The 16,507-nt window shown below is 43.7% G+C and overlaps 1 protein-coding gene across 2 annotated transcripts in view; it reads left to right on the forward strand.

Annotated features, from left to right (window-relative positions):
• Nucleotides 1–16,507, forward strand: part of LOC115146171 (reticulon-1-A-like) — a 53,828-nt gene that overhangs the window by 31,247 nt on the left and 6,074 nt on the right. Inside the window, exons 2-3 of one of the 2 annotated variants that reach the window (XM_029688069.2) lie at nt 3,396–4,334; nt 7,666–8,340. In XM_029688069.2, the coding sequence (XP_029543929.2) occupies nt 3,396–4,334; nt 7,666–8,340 (1,614 nt within the window). Of the gene's footprint in view, nt 1–3,395; nt 4,335–7,665; nt 8,341–10,954; nt 11,252–16,507 lie in introns of those variants that run through there. The other variant, XM_029688070.2, reaches the window with a different exon arrangement.

Genomic DNA, 16,507 nt, shown 5'->3' on the forward strand with positions numbered 1-16,507 from the left:
CCTGCTACTGTCCTCCCTTCCACCTGCTACTGTCCTCCCTTCCACCTGCTACTGTCCTCCCTTCCACCTGCATACTGTTATGTTCTGCTCATAACTGTTTTCTTTGTCTTTCTGTTGTCTAGGGGTCAAACCAAGAGTGTTAAAATAGTCTGTCTGGACAAACTCACTCACTCACCAGTTAATGTCACCTCTCCCAGTTCTTACTGACACCTCTCCCATGAGCCCCCTCTCTTTCCATTTACTGTATCCAGCATCCTCGCCCACTGAGAACCGACCAACAGCGGATGTCCATGGACGTTGAAAAGTTTACATTTGGTCAGTCCACCCATGCCTGCTAACATCCACAGATTGACCAGACTGGACCAAATCTGAACCTATCATATACAGTGCATTCAGAATAAAAAATTAAAATATGTTTGCAAATTTATTACAAATAAAACACAGAAATACCTTATTTACATAAGTATTCAGCCCCTTTGCTATGACTCGAAATTGAGATGATTCAGATGCATCCTGTTCAGATGCATTCAAATGCGTTCAAATTCAGATGCATCTTGTTTCCGTTGATCATCCTTGACATGTTTCTACAACTTGATTGGATTGGTTGGACATGATTTGAAAAGGCACACACCTGTCTGGTCCCACAGTTGACAGTGCATGTCAGAGGAAAAACTTAGCCATAAGGGCGAAGGAATTCTCAGAGACAGGATTGTGTTGAGGCACAAATCTGGGGAAAGGTACCAAAAAATGCCTGCAGCATTGAAGGTCCCCAAGAACACAGTGGCCTCCATCATTCTTAAATGGAAGAAGTTTGGAACCACCAAGACTCTTCCTAGAGCTGGCCGCCCGGCCAAACAGCAATCGGGGGAGAAGGGCCCTTGGTCAGGGAGGTGACCAAGAACCCAATGGTCACTCTGACAGAGCTCCAGAGTTCCTCTGTGGAGATGGGAGAACCTTCCAGAAGGACAACCATCTCTGTAGCACTCCACCAATCAGGTACAAAAGTATCTATATCTACAGTACAGTAAAACCAGTCCTATGTCAACGTAACCTGAAAGGCCGCTCAGCAAGAAAGAAGCCACTTCTCCAAAACCGCCATAAAAAAAGCCAGACTACGGTTTGCAACTGCACATGGAGACAAACATTGTACTTTTTTGAGAAATGTCCTCTGGTCTGATGAAACAAAAATAGAACTGTTTGGCCATAATTGGGCGGCAGGTAGCCTAGTGGTTAGAGCGTTGGACTAGTAACCGAAAGGTTGCAAGTTTGAATCCCCGAGCTGACAAGGTTCAAATCTGTCGTTCTGCCCCTGAACAAGGCAGTTAACCCACTGTTCCTAGGCCGTCATTGAAAATAAGAATTTGTTCTTAACTGACTTGCCTAGTTAAATAAAGATAAAATAAAAAATTACCATCGTTATGTTTGGACGAAAAAGGGGGAGGCTTGCAAGCCAAAGAACACCATACCAACTGTGAAGCACGGGGGTGGCAGCATCATGTTGTGGTGGGTGCTTTACTGCAGGAGGGACTGGTGCACTTCACAAAATAGATGGCATCATGAGGAGGAAAATTATGTGGATATATTGAAGCAACATCTCAAGACATCAGTCAGGGAGTTAAAGCTTGGTCACAAATGGGTCTTCCAAATGGACAATGACCCCAAGCATACTTCCAAAGTTGTGGCAAAATGGCTTAAGGACAGCAAAGTCAAGGTATTGGAGTGGCCATCACGAAGACCTGACCTCAACCCCATATAACATTTGTGAGCAGAACTGAAAAAGCGTGTGCGAGCAAGGAGGCCTACAAACCTGACTCAGTTACACCAGCTCTGTCAGGAGGAATGGGCCAAAATTCACCCAACTTATTGTGGGAAGCTTGTGGAAGGCTACCCTAAACGTTTGACCCAAGTTACTCAATTTAAAGCCAATGCTACCAAATACTAATTGAGTGTATGTAAACTTCTGACCCACTGGGAATGTGATGAAATAAATCATTCTACTATTATTCTGACATTTCACATTCTTAAAATAAAGTGGTGATCCTAACTCTGACCTAAGACAGGGAATTTTTACTTTTACTTTTTACTTTTACTTTCAATTTTCAGGAATTGTGAAATGTATTTGGCTACGGTGTATGTAAACGTCTGACTTCAACTGTATATTGTACTGTTCTGAACTCTACTCTGCTGCTGTAGTGTATTGCACTGCACTGTGCTCTGCTACACTGTGATGTCCAAACTTGTGAAACATGATGAGAATGACATTCATATCCATAATTATTCATTTCTGTGTGTACAGATCAGGGACACGTGATGTAATTCCGTTACCGGGTGTAAATCCACTTCACTTACTGTAGCTCAATAACCAATATATATTTTTTACAAACTCAAGGTGCCATGTCGTAGCTTACACCCCAGTCTTTCTGCGCACATCTTTGAATCTTAAAACTGAGCAGATATTTAAGAGTTTTTGGGAAACGTGGTTGCATAAAAACCTGAGGGAGATTTTACCTTAATTCCGTTACAAAAATTTGCATCTGTACAGTTCTTCCACTAAATTCGTTTTTGTACATTTTTCAGTGGAAATTGTTAAGTCGTCATTGTGCATAATTGTATGGTTTGTTAAACTTGAAATCAATGTTTTTTGTTTGGCATACATTTTAAAGTGAAAAAACTGAGTCAAAGCGTAAATTCAATTAATGTGAAATTGCACCGTATTGTTGGGATACCTTTGCAATGCTCTCATGCTGTGGTAGCCTACATTACATGCCGTACTGGACATGCTTTACTCTAGGTGGCAAGTCACACAGAAAAGGACAGGGTACAGTAGTGTGTGTGTGTGCCTCAGTGACACAATCGGCCATCTTGTCAGAGGAGATTTACGAATACAAACGAGAGATGTGAATGAATACAGAGCCCTTCCCCCGCACCTCACTGTCTGAGGATTAAGAGCTGGCAGGATGAGTTTTGGGGTTTGAACAATCCGCCTTTGTCCCGCTCAGGGCACAAGTGCCCTCTGTTAGTGCTGCATCACTGATCTGCACCGCCATCTCCCAACTGATTCCCATACTCTCCCCACAATCCCACACGTCTCCACTATCAGGCCTGGCGTACACAAATGTAACAATCTTGTTATTGCCAATTTAACAGTTTATTGGAACTGTTCAACAGTTGATTGTAGAACTTGTTTTTAATAATTTCACCTCTGACGCAGCAGTTTCATATTTGCACCAGTTCACTGTTGACAGAATTACCAATGACATGTTATGTTGCCTGTGATGCTATCTTCTGCCTATTTCATCTATCCACTTTTCTATACTTTTAAGTTTGCCTAATCCAATTGTCTCTAAGGTCTGTGATTTAAATCCAATGTCCATCTTCTCTTTTTCTGCTTCTAGGTGATGCCATGTCTGACCTTTTCAGGAAGCCCATGAGTGATGATGGTGAACTGTACACCTCACTCCTGTCCAATCAGAGCTACCCCTCAGGCCAGGATGCCTCTTACCTGTCTGATGACCTGAAGCGTTCCTCTGACCACTCCTCCCAGGACACCTTCGACTCCTACGGCATCTTTGGTTCCCCCCACACCAAGATGACCACTGACCTGGTTGATGTGATGCCCAAGTCCCTGCTGGGTAGCTCTGAGTTGAAGACGGAGGCCTACAACTACATGGATATCAGCCATGGTGATGACGTCCACAACCTGAGCTGTCCACAACCAGCACCCCTGCATAGTCTGGTGGACACCGGGCTGTCTGGCCTGGACTCCCTGGGAGACGACATGGATAAGAGCCCTGGTGATGATGTCCACAACCTGAGCTGTCCACAACCAGCACCCCTGCATAGTCTGGTGGACACCGGGCTGTCTGGCCTGGACTCCCTGGGAGACGACATGGATAAGAGCCCTGGTGATGATGTCCACAACCTGAGCTGTCCACAACCAGCACCCCTGCATAGTCTGGTGGACACCGGGCTGTCTGGCCTGGACTCCCTGGGAGACTACATGGATAAGAGCCCTGCAGGACACGAGGAGGAAGAGGAGGAGAACCTGGGACCGGCGCTGGACTCCCACTCCTTCCCTTACGTTGAGGAGCCTTCTGAGGATGAGGAGCTGTCTGACTACCGCTCCTACCGCAACCTGGGCACCCCTCAGACCGCTAGCCCTGTGAAGATCATCCTGACCGAGTCCCACCCACCTGCTGCCCCCAAACCCATCCTCCCACAGGCAAACGTGTCTGACAACATCCTCAGCCTGGGCTTGCAGGGCGTCCCCACGGTTACGCTCTCTGAGCCAGAGGACGACAGCCCCGACTCATCCCCCAATGCATCCCCAACAGGTACCTATCGCCCACGCACTCCCACTGTGTCCTTGTAAGTTAGAGTTCATCATAACCATGGTCTGTGGTCTTGGACTATGGTTTAATGACAATTTATGTACAGTATTTCAAGTTGGTAAAAAAACTAATTTAGTAGTAAGTATTTTTTTTGTATCTTATTCAGATCCCCATTAGCTCTTTCTGAAGCAGCAGCTACTCTTCCTGGTGTCCACATAAAACATGACATAATACAGAACATCAATAGACAAGAACAGCTCAAGGACTGAACTACATACGTTTAAAATAAGAACCCCAAAAAGTTAGATTGACAGCTGCACACATTGCTGACAGCTACCAACACATCAGTACATATACATATGCCAAATATGCTGACAACACCGTTTGCGTTGCATAGTAAATGTACACATACATGTTATTCAATCATCTCATCTAAACTGCTCGCGCAGGTCAATGAGTGTCTTTGTTGCCAGGGGCTGAAATATAACTTGGTTTTATTTTGTATGCTCGACGCACTGCAAGTCCAGCCTCTCCCATCTCCTCGTTGTTTTTTTTAGGAGCATATACAGTTGAAGTCGGAAGTTTACATACACTTAGGTTGGAGTCATTAAAACTCGTTTTTCAAACACTCCACAAATGTCTTGTTAACAAACTATAGATTTGGCAAGTCGGTTAGGACATCTACTTTGTGCATGACACAAGTAATTTTTCCAACAATTGTTTACAGACAGATTATTTCACTTTTAATTCACTGTATCACAATTCCAGTGGGTCAGAGGTTTACATACACTAAGTTGACTGTGCCTTTAAATAGCCTGGAAATTTTCAGAAAATGATGTCATGGCTCTAGAAGCTTCTGATAGGCTAATTGACATCATTTGAGTCAATTGGAGGTGTACCCGTCGACGTATTTCAAGACCTACCTTCAAACTCAGTGCCTCTTTGCTTGACATCATGGGAAAATCAAAATAAATCAGCCAAGACCTCAGAAAAAAAAGTCTGGTTCATCCCTGGGAGCAATTTCCAAACTCCTGAAGGTACCACGTTCATCTGTACAAACTATAGTATGCAAGCATAAACACGATGGGACCACGCAGCCGTCATACCGCTCACGAAGGAGACGCGTTCTGTCTCCTAAAGATGAACGTACTTTGTTGTGAAAAGTGCAAATCAATCCCAGAACAACAGCAAAGGACCTTGTGAAAATGCTGGAGAAAACAGCTACAAATGTATCTATATCCACAGTTTAACAAGTCCTATATCAACATAACCTGAAAGGCCGCACAGCAAGGAAGAAGCCACTGCTCCAAACCCGTCATAAAAAAAGCCAGACTAGGGTTTGCAACTGCACATGGAGACATATATCATACTTTTTGGAGAAATGTCCTCTGGTCTGATGAAACAAAAATAGAACTGTTTGGCCATAATGACTATCGTTATGTTTGAAGGAAAAGGGGGAGGCTTGTATGCCGAAGAACACCATCCCAACCGTGAAGTACAGGGGTGGCAGCATCATGTTGTGGGGGTGCTTTGCTACAGGAGGGACTGGTGCACTTCACAAAATAGATGGCGTCATGAGGGAGGAAAATTATGTGGATATATTGAAGCAACATCTCAAGACATCAGTCAGGAAGTTAAAGCTTGGTTGCAAATGGGTCTTCCAAATGGACAATGACCCCAAGCATACTTCCAAAGTTGTGGCAAAATGGCTTAAGGACAAGAAAGTCAAGGTATTGGAGTGGCCATCACAAAACCCTGACCCCAATCCTATAGAAAATGTGTGGGTAGAACTGAAAAAGTGTGTGCGAGCAAGGAGGCCTACAAACCTGACTCAGTTACACCAGCTCTGTCAGGGTTAATGGGCCAAAATTCACCCAACTTATTGTGGGAAGCTTGTGGAAGGCTACCCTAAACGTTTTACCCAAGTTAAACAATTTAGAGGCAATGCTACCAAATACTAATTGAGTGTATGTACATTTCTGACCCACTGGGAATGTGATGAAAGAAATAAAAGCTGAAATAAATCATTCTCTCTACTATTATTCTGACATTTCACATTCTTAAAATAAAGTGGTGATCCTAACTGACCTAAGACAGGGAATATTTACTCGGAGAAAATGTCAGGAATTGTGAAAAACTGAGTTTAAATGTATTTGGCTAAGGTGTATGTAAACTTCTGACTTCAACTGTACCCATGTGTGTTACGAACCAATGTTTATTTTCCTGGACAAATTAGCTAGCAACAGTAAGCTAGCTAATTGTCCATGAATGTTTCATGTGTGTTTCGACCTGTCCACAAATTAATATAGTTGGTTCACAGTTGGTTTTGATATTTTAACCTGCGCATCATGAGCGTGTCTGGTGGGGACAGACAAAAGCAACACTTAGACGATGGCACACGGAGATGCATAGGCAGTGCCGGTTTGGCAACATGTTAGAGTCATTTAGGTGAGATAGGGGAGAGACGGTATGTTTTTATTTATGTTTTTAAGCAACTTTTGCTGTTTGATTGAGTCATTTGAGATCATGGCTTTATTAATACTCTGCATTGCCTTGAATTCATTCTGGATTTGGGGACTGTGAAGAGACCCCTGGTGGCATGTCTGGTGGGGTAAGTATGTCTGTCAGAGTTATATGTAAGTTGATTATACAGACAATTTAGAAATTTGAACACTAATATTTCTCACAAAAACAAGAATTGATGCAGTCAGTATCTCCTCTACTTTGAGCCAAGACTTGAGATTAAACCTCTGTGTATATTGAAGGGAAAAATGTGCTACTGTGTTCTGGGCCAGTTGCAGCTTTTCTAGGTCCTTCTTTGCAGCCCTTGACCATATCACCTTGCAATAGTCAAGATTAGATCAAACTAAAGCCTGCAGGACTTGTTTGGTCAACGGTGGTGTTAAAAATGCTGAGAATCTCTTTATCACAGACAGCCCTCTCATCTTTACAACAATTTAATCAATTTGCCTTGACAATTTACAGTTTAAGGTGACACCAAGAAGTTTAGTCTCCTCAACTTGCTCAAGAGCCACATCATTCATTACCAGATTCAGCTGAGGTCTTGAACTTAGGGAATGGTTTGTACCAAATACAATGCTTTTAGTTTTTGACTATCCACACATTCCAAAACGGAATGCAAGCTGTGTTTAGGGTTGCAGTGATTTCTCTAGCTGTGGTTGCTAACATGTATAAGGTTGAATCATCAGCGTATATAAACACACAGGCTTTGTTTCATCATAAAAGGACATAAAAACATGTTAATGATACATTCAATGTCTCATATTAGTACTATAATTCGGCTCTCTTTCTGTTTTTTTCTCTCTCTCTGCAGAAAAAGAATCCCCTTCCCAAGACCTGTTCACGTCTGTCCCCAGCAGCAAGCCGACCCCGGGATCCACCAAGGCCAGTGAACAGGACGTCAGCAGTGCAGAGTCTGGGGACTCTGAGATAGAGCTGGTCTCTGAGGAGCCCCCCCTGCGGAGCCCTCCCAGCACCAAGTCCAGTAACAACCCTTTTGAGCAGTCTCCCAGCAGCAAGGGAGGTTTCAGCCAGGCTGGCAACCCCTTTGACAACCCCCCCAGTGCCAAGGGACCCACATCCTACAGCATCCTGAGGGAGGAGAGGGAGGCTGAGCTGGACAGTGAGCTCTTCATTGAGTCTGCCAATGAGGAGAGCCCCAAGAGAGAGGGGTCCGGCCCCAAACAGGGGGTCAACACCCCTTCACCTCTGATCCTCACCGCCGCGTCCCCCGCCCGCTCTGCCCCAGAACTGGTCCCAGCAGAGCCTGTGACGAGCTCCACCAATAAATCATCCAATGAAAAGAGCAAGAGCCCCATGAAGATGGAGGAGGATCGCCCAACTAAGCCCAAGCCCCCCATGGCCACCGTGCCCCCGGAGGTGAGGTCCGAAAAGCCCCTCCTGGATGACAAGCACGTCACTGAGGGGAAAGGAGACCTGGCTACACCTGCTGCGCCTGTCTTTATGGAGGGCTTTGACAAACAGAAAAGTAAGCCCTGTAATTCATTAATCAACTCTTCTGTTGATTCATAATTTGTATGTTATTTCTGGAATCGTGCTGCCCATGATGAACCCTGCATTTCAACATACAATCTGTAGTGATAAACCTACCTACTGTAGTCACACTATTATCCCTCCTTGAAGCCATGTTGTCTTCATAACTTATCTTTCCTTGTTGCAGTTGTGTTGCATCTGCATTATATCATCACAACACTACAGAAATTGCTCAAGCAGCTTATGGAACAGGTAGTATGGTATCTGTTGGTGCATTTGTTTGTCAGTGGAGGATCCAGTGGCTGTTCGGTTGCCGTGTTTTAACACTAGTAACTGCACGTTTTTTAACCAGGCTGTTGGTATGACTATGGAATCCCTCTCATACAGCAAGCAGGTTGTTCACGTACTGTTGTTACTGCCCTGAGTGTGTGACGCACCAGAAGAGATAACATGGAGGGTCATGGTGTGTTGTTATGGTGCCTTTGTTGACAAGGTCAGGAAATGAAAGTGTTGCTGTGAGACGGCTGATTCCGTGGTGGGTGTGAGCATCGTGGATTATGAGCTGCTGCATGATTTCAAGATCTGCTTCCCTCTGGTGGTTGGCTGCAGTTACAAAACATGTCTGAGAACAGCCTTTTTACGATGATAATCAACAATGGGATGAGCCTCTCTCTATTCTACGTCATTGAAGGTATCATAACTAATCCCTCACTCTCATATAGGATTTTTAGACACAGCCTTGACTCTCTCTTCCAAATCCCGAACAGGCCATCTGTCTCCCAACACCCAGTACCATCATCATGTCAGGAAGTAACTCAGACAGACATATCATCACAGATCACGCCAGAGATCACGCCAGCCAATTTGCACCACATCGAGCCAGAGTTCTTTGTGTGTGTTAAGCCGGACATTTTGTGTTGGCACTTATTATTTGTCTTTCTTCTGTTTGCTTCTTTTTTTCATCCTCCTTGTAAACGGTGGGTTTATGTAACGCTGTGGTGTCAAATCTGGAACACAAGCATCGACTTAAGCTTAGGAGGATTCACTTCATGTATGGCTAGATGCAGTGATAGAAATATCACATTTCAGTTATTCTATGGTTCTCTAGCTGTCGTGGCACAACATCCACCTGTGGTATGTAAACTGCCTCTCTTGTCTTCCGTTGGGGAGAGTAAAGAGGAGTGGAAACAGTGGAAGCTCCCCTCCTCTCCTGGTGTTTACAAACAGACACACACAGAAGGTTCTCGAATTCCTGAAAGCAGGTCAACCCATTTGATGCAGTTTATATTCCTCCACCACTAGGTGGTGCAGGGCACCATAGACTATAACAGATGTATGTATGCTGGAGAGAAGACAAGCAGAGCAGACATCATGTACCACAGCCTGTGCAGCTCCACAGCAGTTGCCATGGCAACACCTTCCTAAGGGGGAGCACACAGCACAGGCTCATATATTTTTTACGGTTGCAATGAGCAGAAGGTGTAACAGGGACGTCGACAGGGCTGTCTGGACACAGACTGACTGTACCAATGTTACTGAAATAGAGGGGGTCAATGTTTATAACATTATAAGTCATGAGGATATGTTTATTCTTTATCCAAGCCCGCAGACACTGTTTAGACATGATGCTGTCCGCTGCACACAGCTCGTTACATGCCTCCATGCATCACTGTGAGTCCATAGCTGTTTGTCAGGCCATTTGCCCTGATAATGCATCCTGGTGGAAAAACCTAAAGCACAAGCTGAACCACAGCCTGAATGCAGTAAACCTAAAAGAACATTGAGGGCTGTACTGTAGGCTACAGTGTGATGCTTATGAATTATTGAAAATACCAGCACTTAGGCTGTTCAATATTTAGTGAGACGTATTGAAAATAACTCCAGTATTTGCGTGATATTGACTGCAAACGTAAACATTCTTTGTACCAATCATACAAAGGGCAGAGGAGTTGATCATTTGCCAGATTATTCATTGGCAACGCTAGGTCCATACCCCAGCAGTAGCCTATAGAATCCTCAGTTCCTAATACGAAACTCTGTTTATAATGATGAATGTACACACATGCTGTGAGCCGTCTGTTGTGAGTCTGGGTTCTGTGTGTGTTTCATAGGTGTGTTAAATGTGGAACGGTAGGTTGACCAGGGTGTGTCATTGTTATCACTCTCCCAGTCTGTGGGCTCTGTGGGAGAGCTGTTTTCATGGCGGAGAGTCTTTAGTCTCAATGCTGTAAAAGATGACGTCAGATTTTTTTACATTGTAATTTCAACCTGGCACTTTATCTGTAAATGATCTTATATACAATATGGATCATGATAAAACTAGCCTGGGGGTGGATATATGCCTATTTCCGACTGAGCTTCATCAAAGGGCATGTTGGTTAACTCTTTCACTGCCAATTCCCCATGCCCAACGCCCTAGTCTGCTTTGAGAATCAGGATCAGCACGGGAACTTTTATTGTGAAATAGTGCTTGCCTCCCCTTTCAAGAAAAAGACTACCCCCCCCCCCCCCTCCCCTCCCCAGGCACTAAATCATTGCATGGATGATTTGCTGCAGTAGCAACTGTGGTGTTGTATTTACAATTCGATCACTCCCTCTCCTCCTTCTGTTCTCGCCAACACTGCTCCACAGCATCAGTCTGTGTGCTCTGCGAGCCAACCAGTACCTTGAAAACCTTGCCTCCCTCCCTCTCGTCTCCGCATCTCTCCCTCATCTCATCTCATCCTTCCAACCATTCATGCCATTGTGGGATGACTGAGTGAGTCAGTGGCACAAGAAGAGGAAGAGCTAGAAGAAAACAGAGAACTGAAAGAAAGGGAAATCAGGGAGATAACTGATCATCAGCATGCAGTCCACTGCAGACGGTACCAAGAAGGAGTGCTCCTGGAGCAGCTGGAAAGGCCAGGGTACTGATGCGTTTGCTGTGTTTATTGTGTGTATCTCTGTCTGTGTGTTAGGAGTGTGTATCTAGGCTGTGAGTGGTGAAATGATGTATGTATGAGGAGCATGCGTGTTTATGCTTCTAGTGCAGCTGTAGTTTGTGTGTGTGTATGAAAGGGGGATGTTGCATGTATGGTTGTGGGGGGTATCCATGGTGTGCGTTAGTCGAGGCCTGGGTGATCAGGCTGAGCTGTTTACCTTCACCAGGGGGGTGACAGCAGACACGCCCTGATCACGCTCTCTCTCTCTGCCGTGTGAGACAAAGGGCAAAGGTAGGTGTGAGACGTAATGATGAATGTACACACACATGCTGTGAGCCATCTGTGTTGTGTGTCTCTGTTCTGTGTGTGTTTTTATATGTGTGTTAATGTGAAGGGTATGTCATTGTTATCACTCTCCCGGTCTGAGGGCTCTGCGGGGAAGCTGTTTTCAGAGTCTTTGAGTATTTTGTGTGCGAGGCTGTCGGAGCATCCGGACAGCACTGACAGACTGTCTCCATGGCAACCAAGGCGCACCCATCCTGATTACATCAGTCTCATCCATCGGCTGCCAGGGCACTTTGCAGCTACTGGGAGAGAAAGGCACAGCCTCCCTCTGTCTCTTTCTCCATCATGGTGTGCATTAGTCTCACCTCTGGGTTAGGAAGAGAGATGGGAGGAGAGAATGGTTTCCCTTCCTCCTCCCTGCCTTTCCAACTGGCTGTAATTTTCTATGGCAGCCATGTTTATTATACTGTATTGTGTGTAAGATGGAGATGGAGTTGGTTGGTCTGCCTTTTCCTTACCTGACAGTGGGTGATTTTAAGCGTGTATTGAGAATGGAAAATAGAATAGAATCTACCAAATGAAAATGTAAGACTATAGCCTACATTATCTTCAATAGAATACACAGAAGGAGCCACACATAGACCTGGGGATACAATAAGTAGGTATTTTTATTCCATTACTGAGAGTTGTGAGCAGAATAGCTTGTGTTCACTGAGCTTTCACTATGGCCTGATATAAGGTTTTAGGGTGTGTTTATGAACAGGCCTATGTCATCATCTGTCTGACTGGGTTTGTTTAAAACATACACTTTCTTTCCCTCTTACCAATACAAGTTGATACAGTCAACACAACCAAGGGTGAAATTGACCATTTGGGTGGTATTTAGTTTGAATAAGCTTTTAAAGCAAAGTAGTGTACATACAGGCATGTCTACATGTTTACACATGCTAGCTTGGGGCATGGATTAAGGCACTGTCCATAACTTTAGTTGTCTAATCGGGTCAGGCTCAAACTGGTTCACTCTTGTTCTACCCAAAAATGTAGCCTAGAACATCATTGACAAACCCGTAGAGTAAGAAATATTGCATCAGTTTGTTGATTTTGACGACCAGAACCAGAAATCATACAGGCCTGTATCAGTGATCAGTGTGTGGCTGCGTGCCACGGTACTTCCTGTACGTTCTGGTTCCACTTCAGGTGTTCATGCTGGCTGGGAGGGACAGTAATAATCCCCAGGGTCTCTACAGACCAAAGAGCTTGGCAGCAAGACTCACCCATGACTGTACACTCAAGTCAGTACCTAAGTGAGATATAACCTAGGCCTACTACCATTACTAATGATTTACTGTGCAGAGTACCATCCACATATTATCCTTCACGTCCTTGTACTATATAAAAATGCGCCACTGAACACATTATGTTTGGTGTTAATGTATGACATTTGGTGTCAACATAGTGTCTAGACAGGCCACATTGACGTTTTAAGATACACATACGTGTCAAGATTTTAAAATGATGTTAGCATTCTTGTATTTTTGAAATACATTTCAGAATGAAATTGTTTAAAAGCGTATAATATTGTTATTGGACATGTTCTAAGCCCAAATATGCCAAACATATGATTTGTGAACTACAGCTGTTTCTGTACCATACTATATATTTTAGTCTTTGGACACATGGGGTTACTGTTTTTTTTTACACATTTCACGAACCAAGTTATGTAAATACTTGTTGAGATATATATACACACCTACTCATTCAAAGGTTTTTCTTTATTTTGACTAATAGTGAAGACATCACAACTATGAAATAACACATATGGAATCATGTAGTAACCAAAAAAGAGTTAAACAAATCAAAATATATTTGAGATTATTCTAAGTAGCCACCCTTTTTTCCCCCTTGATGACAGCTTTGCACCCTCTTGGCATTCTCTCAACGATTGCTTTTCCAACAGTCTTGAAGGAGTTCCCACATATGCTGAGCAGTTGTTGGCTGATTTTCCTTCACTCTGTGGTCCAACTCATCCCAAACCATCTCAATTTGGTTGTGGTTGGGTGAATGTGGAGGCCAGGTCATCTGATGCAGCACTCCATCACTTTCCTTGATCAAATAGCCCTTACACAGCTTTGAGGTGTGTTTTGGGTCATTGTTCTGTTGAAAAACAAATTATAGTCCCACTAAACGCAAAGCAGATGGAATGGCGCATCGCTGCAGAATGCTGTGGTAGTCATTCTGGTTAAGTGTGCCTTGAATTCTAAATAAATCACTGACAGTATCACCAGAAAAGCACCCCCACACCATCACACCTCCTCCATGCTTCACGTTGGGAACCACACATGCAGAGATCATCCGTTCACCTACTCTACGTCTCACAAAGACACGGAGGTCTTCGGTCTGACTCATCAGACCGAAGCACAGATGTCTATTGCTCGTGTTTCTTGGCCCAAGTAAGTGGTTTCTTTGCAGCAATTCGACCATGAAGACCTGATTCACGCAGTTTCCTCTGAACAGTTGATGTTGAGATGTGTCTGTTACTTGATCTGAGGTGCAGTTAACTCTAATGAACCTATCCTCTGCAGCAGATGTAACTTTGGGTCTTCCTTTCCTGTGGCGGTCCTCATGAGAGCCAGTGTCATCATAGCGCTTGATAGTTTTTGCAACTGCAATTGAAGAAACTTTCAAAGTTCTTGAAATGTTCCGTATTGACTGACATTCAGGTCTCGAAATAATGATGGACTGTCGTTTCTCTTTACTTATTTGAGCTGTTCTTGCCATAATATGGATTTGGTCTTTTACCAAATAGGGCTATCTTCTGTATACCACCCCTACCTTGTCACAACACAACTGATTGGCTCAAACGCATTAAGAAGGAAAGAAATTCCACAAATGAACTTTTAACTAAAGTTGGGGCTCCTGAGTGGCGCAGCGGTCTAAGGCACTGCATCTCAGTACAAGAGCCATCACTACAGACCCTGGTTCGATCCTGGGCTGTATCACAACCGGCCGTGATTGGGAGTCCCATAGGGAGGCGCACAATTGGCCCAGCGTCGTCCGGGTTAGGGGACGGTTTGGCCGGGATAGGCCGTCATTGTCAAATAAGAATTTGTTCTTAACTGACTTGCCTAGTTAAATAAAGGTTCAATTTTAAAAACAAGGCACACCTGTTAATTGAAATGCATTCCAGGTGACTACCTCATGAAGCTGGTTGAGTGAATGCCAAGAGGGTGCAAAGTTGTCATCAACCTTTGGCTGCTAACTTTTTGGTTACTACATGATTCCATATGTTATTTCATAGTTTTGATGTCTTCATTATTATTCTACATTGTAGAAAATAGTACAAATAAAGAAAAACCCACAAATGAGTAGGTGTGTTCAAACCTTTGTCTGGTACGGTATATGAAAACAATATTGAAAGAAATCCACACTCTCTCTCACACATACACCCCTAAAGTCCATGCAGTATTTGCAAATCCATAGAGACTGGAGGGTTAAGCATTTTACGTTTTCTCTCCTCAGAACTTAAAGATGTTCAGATCTTAATAATGTTTGGTATATAGATTGTCTGGACCAATATATAAAAATCCCCCCCCCCTCCCCCCTCACACATATCCCTAGAGTATATCGGCATGTTTATGGAGTCATTTGATCAGTTTGTTTCTCTGTCAGATCTTAAACATCTGGACCGCTGAGTGTACAAAACATTAGGAACACCTTCCTAATATTACGTTGCACCCTTTTTTGCCCTCAGAACAGCCTCACTTCATCGGGGCATGGACACTACAAGGTGTCGAAAACATTCCACAGGGATGCTGGCCCATGTTGACTCCAATGCTTCCCATAGTTGTGTCAAATTGGCTGGATGTGCTTTGGGTGGTGGACCATTCTTGATACTGTTAAGTGTGAAAAACCCAGCCGCGTTGCAGTTCTTGACACATCCGGTGCACCTGTCACCTACTACCATACCCCGTTCAAAGGCACTTAAATATTTTGTCTTGCCCATTCACCCTCTGAATTGCACACATACACAATCCATGTTTCAAGGCTTAAAAATCCTTCTTTAACCTGTCTCCTCCCATTCATCTACCCTGATTTGAAGTGGATTTAACAGGCGACATCAATAAGGGATCATAGCTTTCACCTGGATTCACCTGGACAGTCTGTCATGGAAAGAGCACGTATTCATAATGTTTTGTACACTCAGTGTATATAAAAACGATATCTAAAGCAATCCACACGCACTCACACGCGGGTGTGCATTGATGTCTGTGGTATGTGTGTACACGGGTGTGCTTGTGAGAGAGGGAGAGAAAGAGGGAGTATGCTGTAGCAGGCCTCACTTGCCATTGACTTGCATTCAATTTGCTTATGCTGTATAATATACTCTAGGAGTGAGTGTGTGTGTGGATGTATTTATATATTGGTCCTGACTATCTATATACCAAACATTAAGATCTGAACATGTTTAAAGATCTGAGAAATAGGGAACATACTGTAAAATGACTCCCTCTTCAGTCTCCATTGACTTGCGTTGGATTTGCTTACACTGCATGTACTCTAGTGGTGTGTGTGGATTATATATGTATATTATTCTGATCTGATCACTTTAACATGTATTCACTGGACTTGGTCGATGAAATGCGTAAAAAACCCATGTGTCCAAAGACTAAATGTAGTACAATATCAAAAACTCACATTGTAGACAAACACTTTGGCCGATTTATTATTATGTTTTTCAGATTTGTCCATTAGTAAGCTCAGAGATTGTATTTACTAAAGGAAATGATCCGCTATGGACATGAATGGGTTAATAAAAGGGCATTTAACAAATTATTTTAAGCGGTCTCGTTCACCAGTAGCTTAGGTTTTGTTTAAAAATAAATGTTGATAAGCAGATCATTTCTCGGATGGAGGTATTTTTTCAGTGAATAAAAAAAAACACATTGTCGCTTGTTC

The sequence above is a fragment of the Oncorhynchus nerka genome, linkage group LG18 (genome assembly GCF_034236695.1).
Source record: "Oncorhynchus nerka isolate Pitt River linkage group LG18, Oner_Uvic_2.0, whole genome shotgun sequence".
Taxonomy (NCBI): domain Eukaryota; kingdom Metazoa; phylum Chordata; class Actinopteri; order Salmoniformes; family Salmonidae; genus Oncorhynchus; species Oncorhynchus nerka.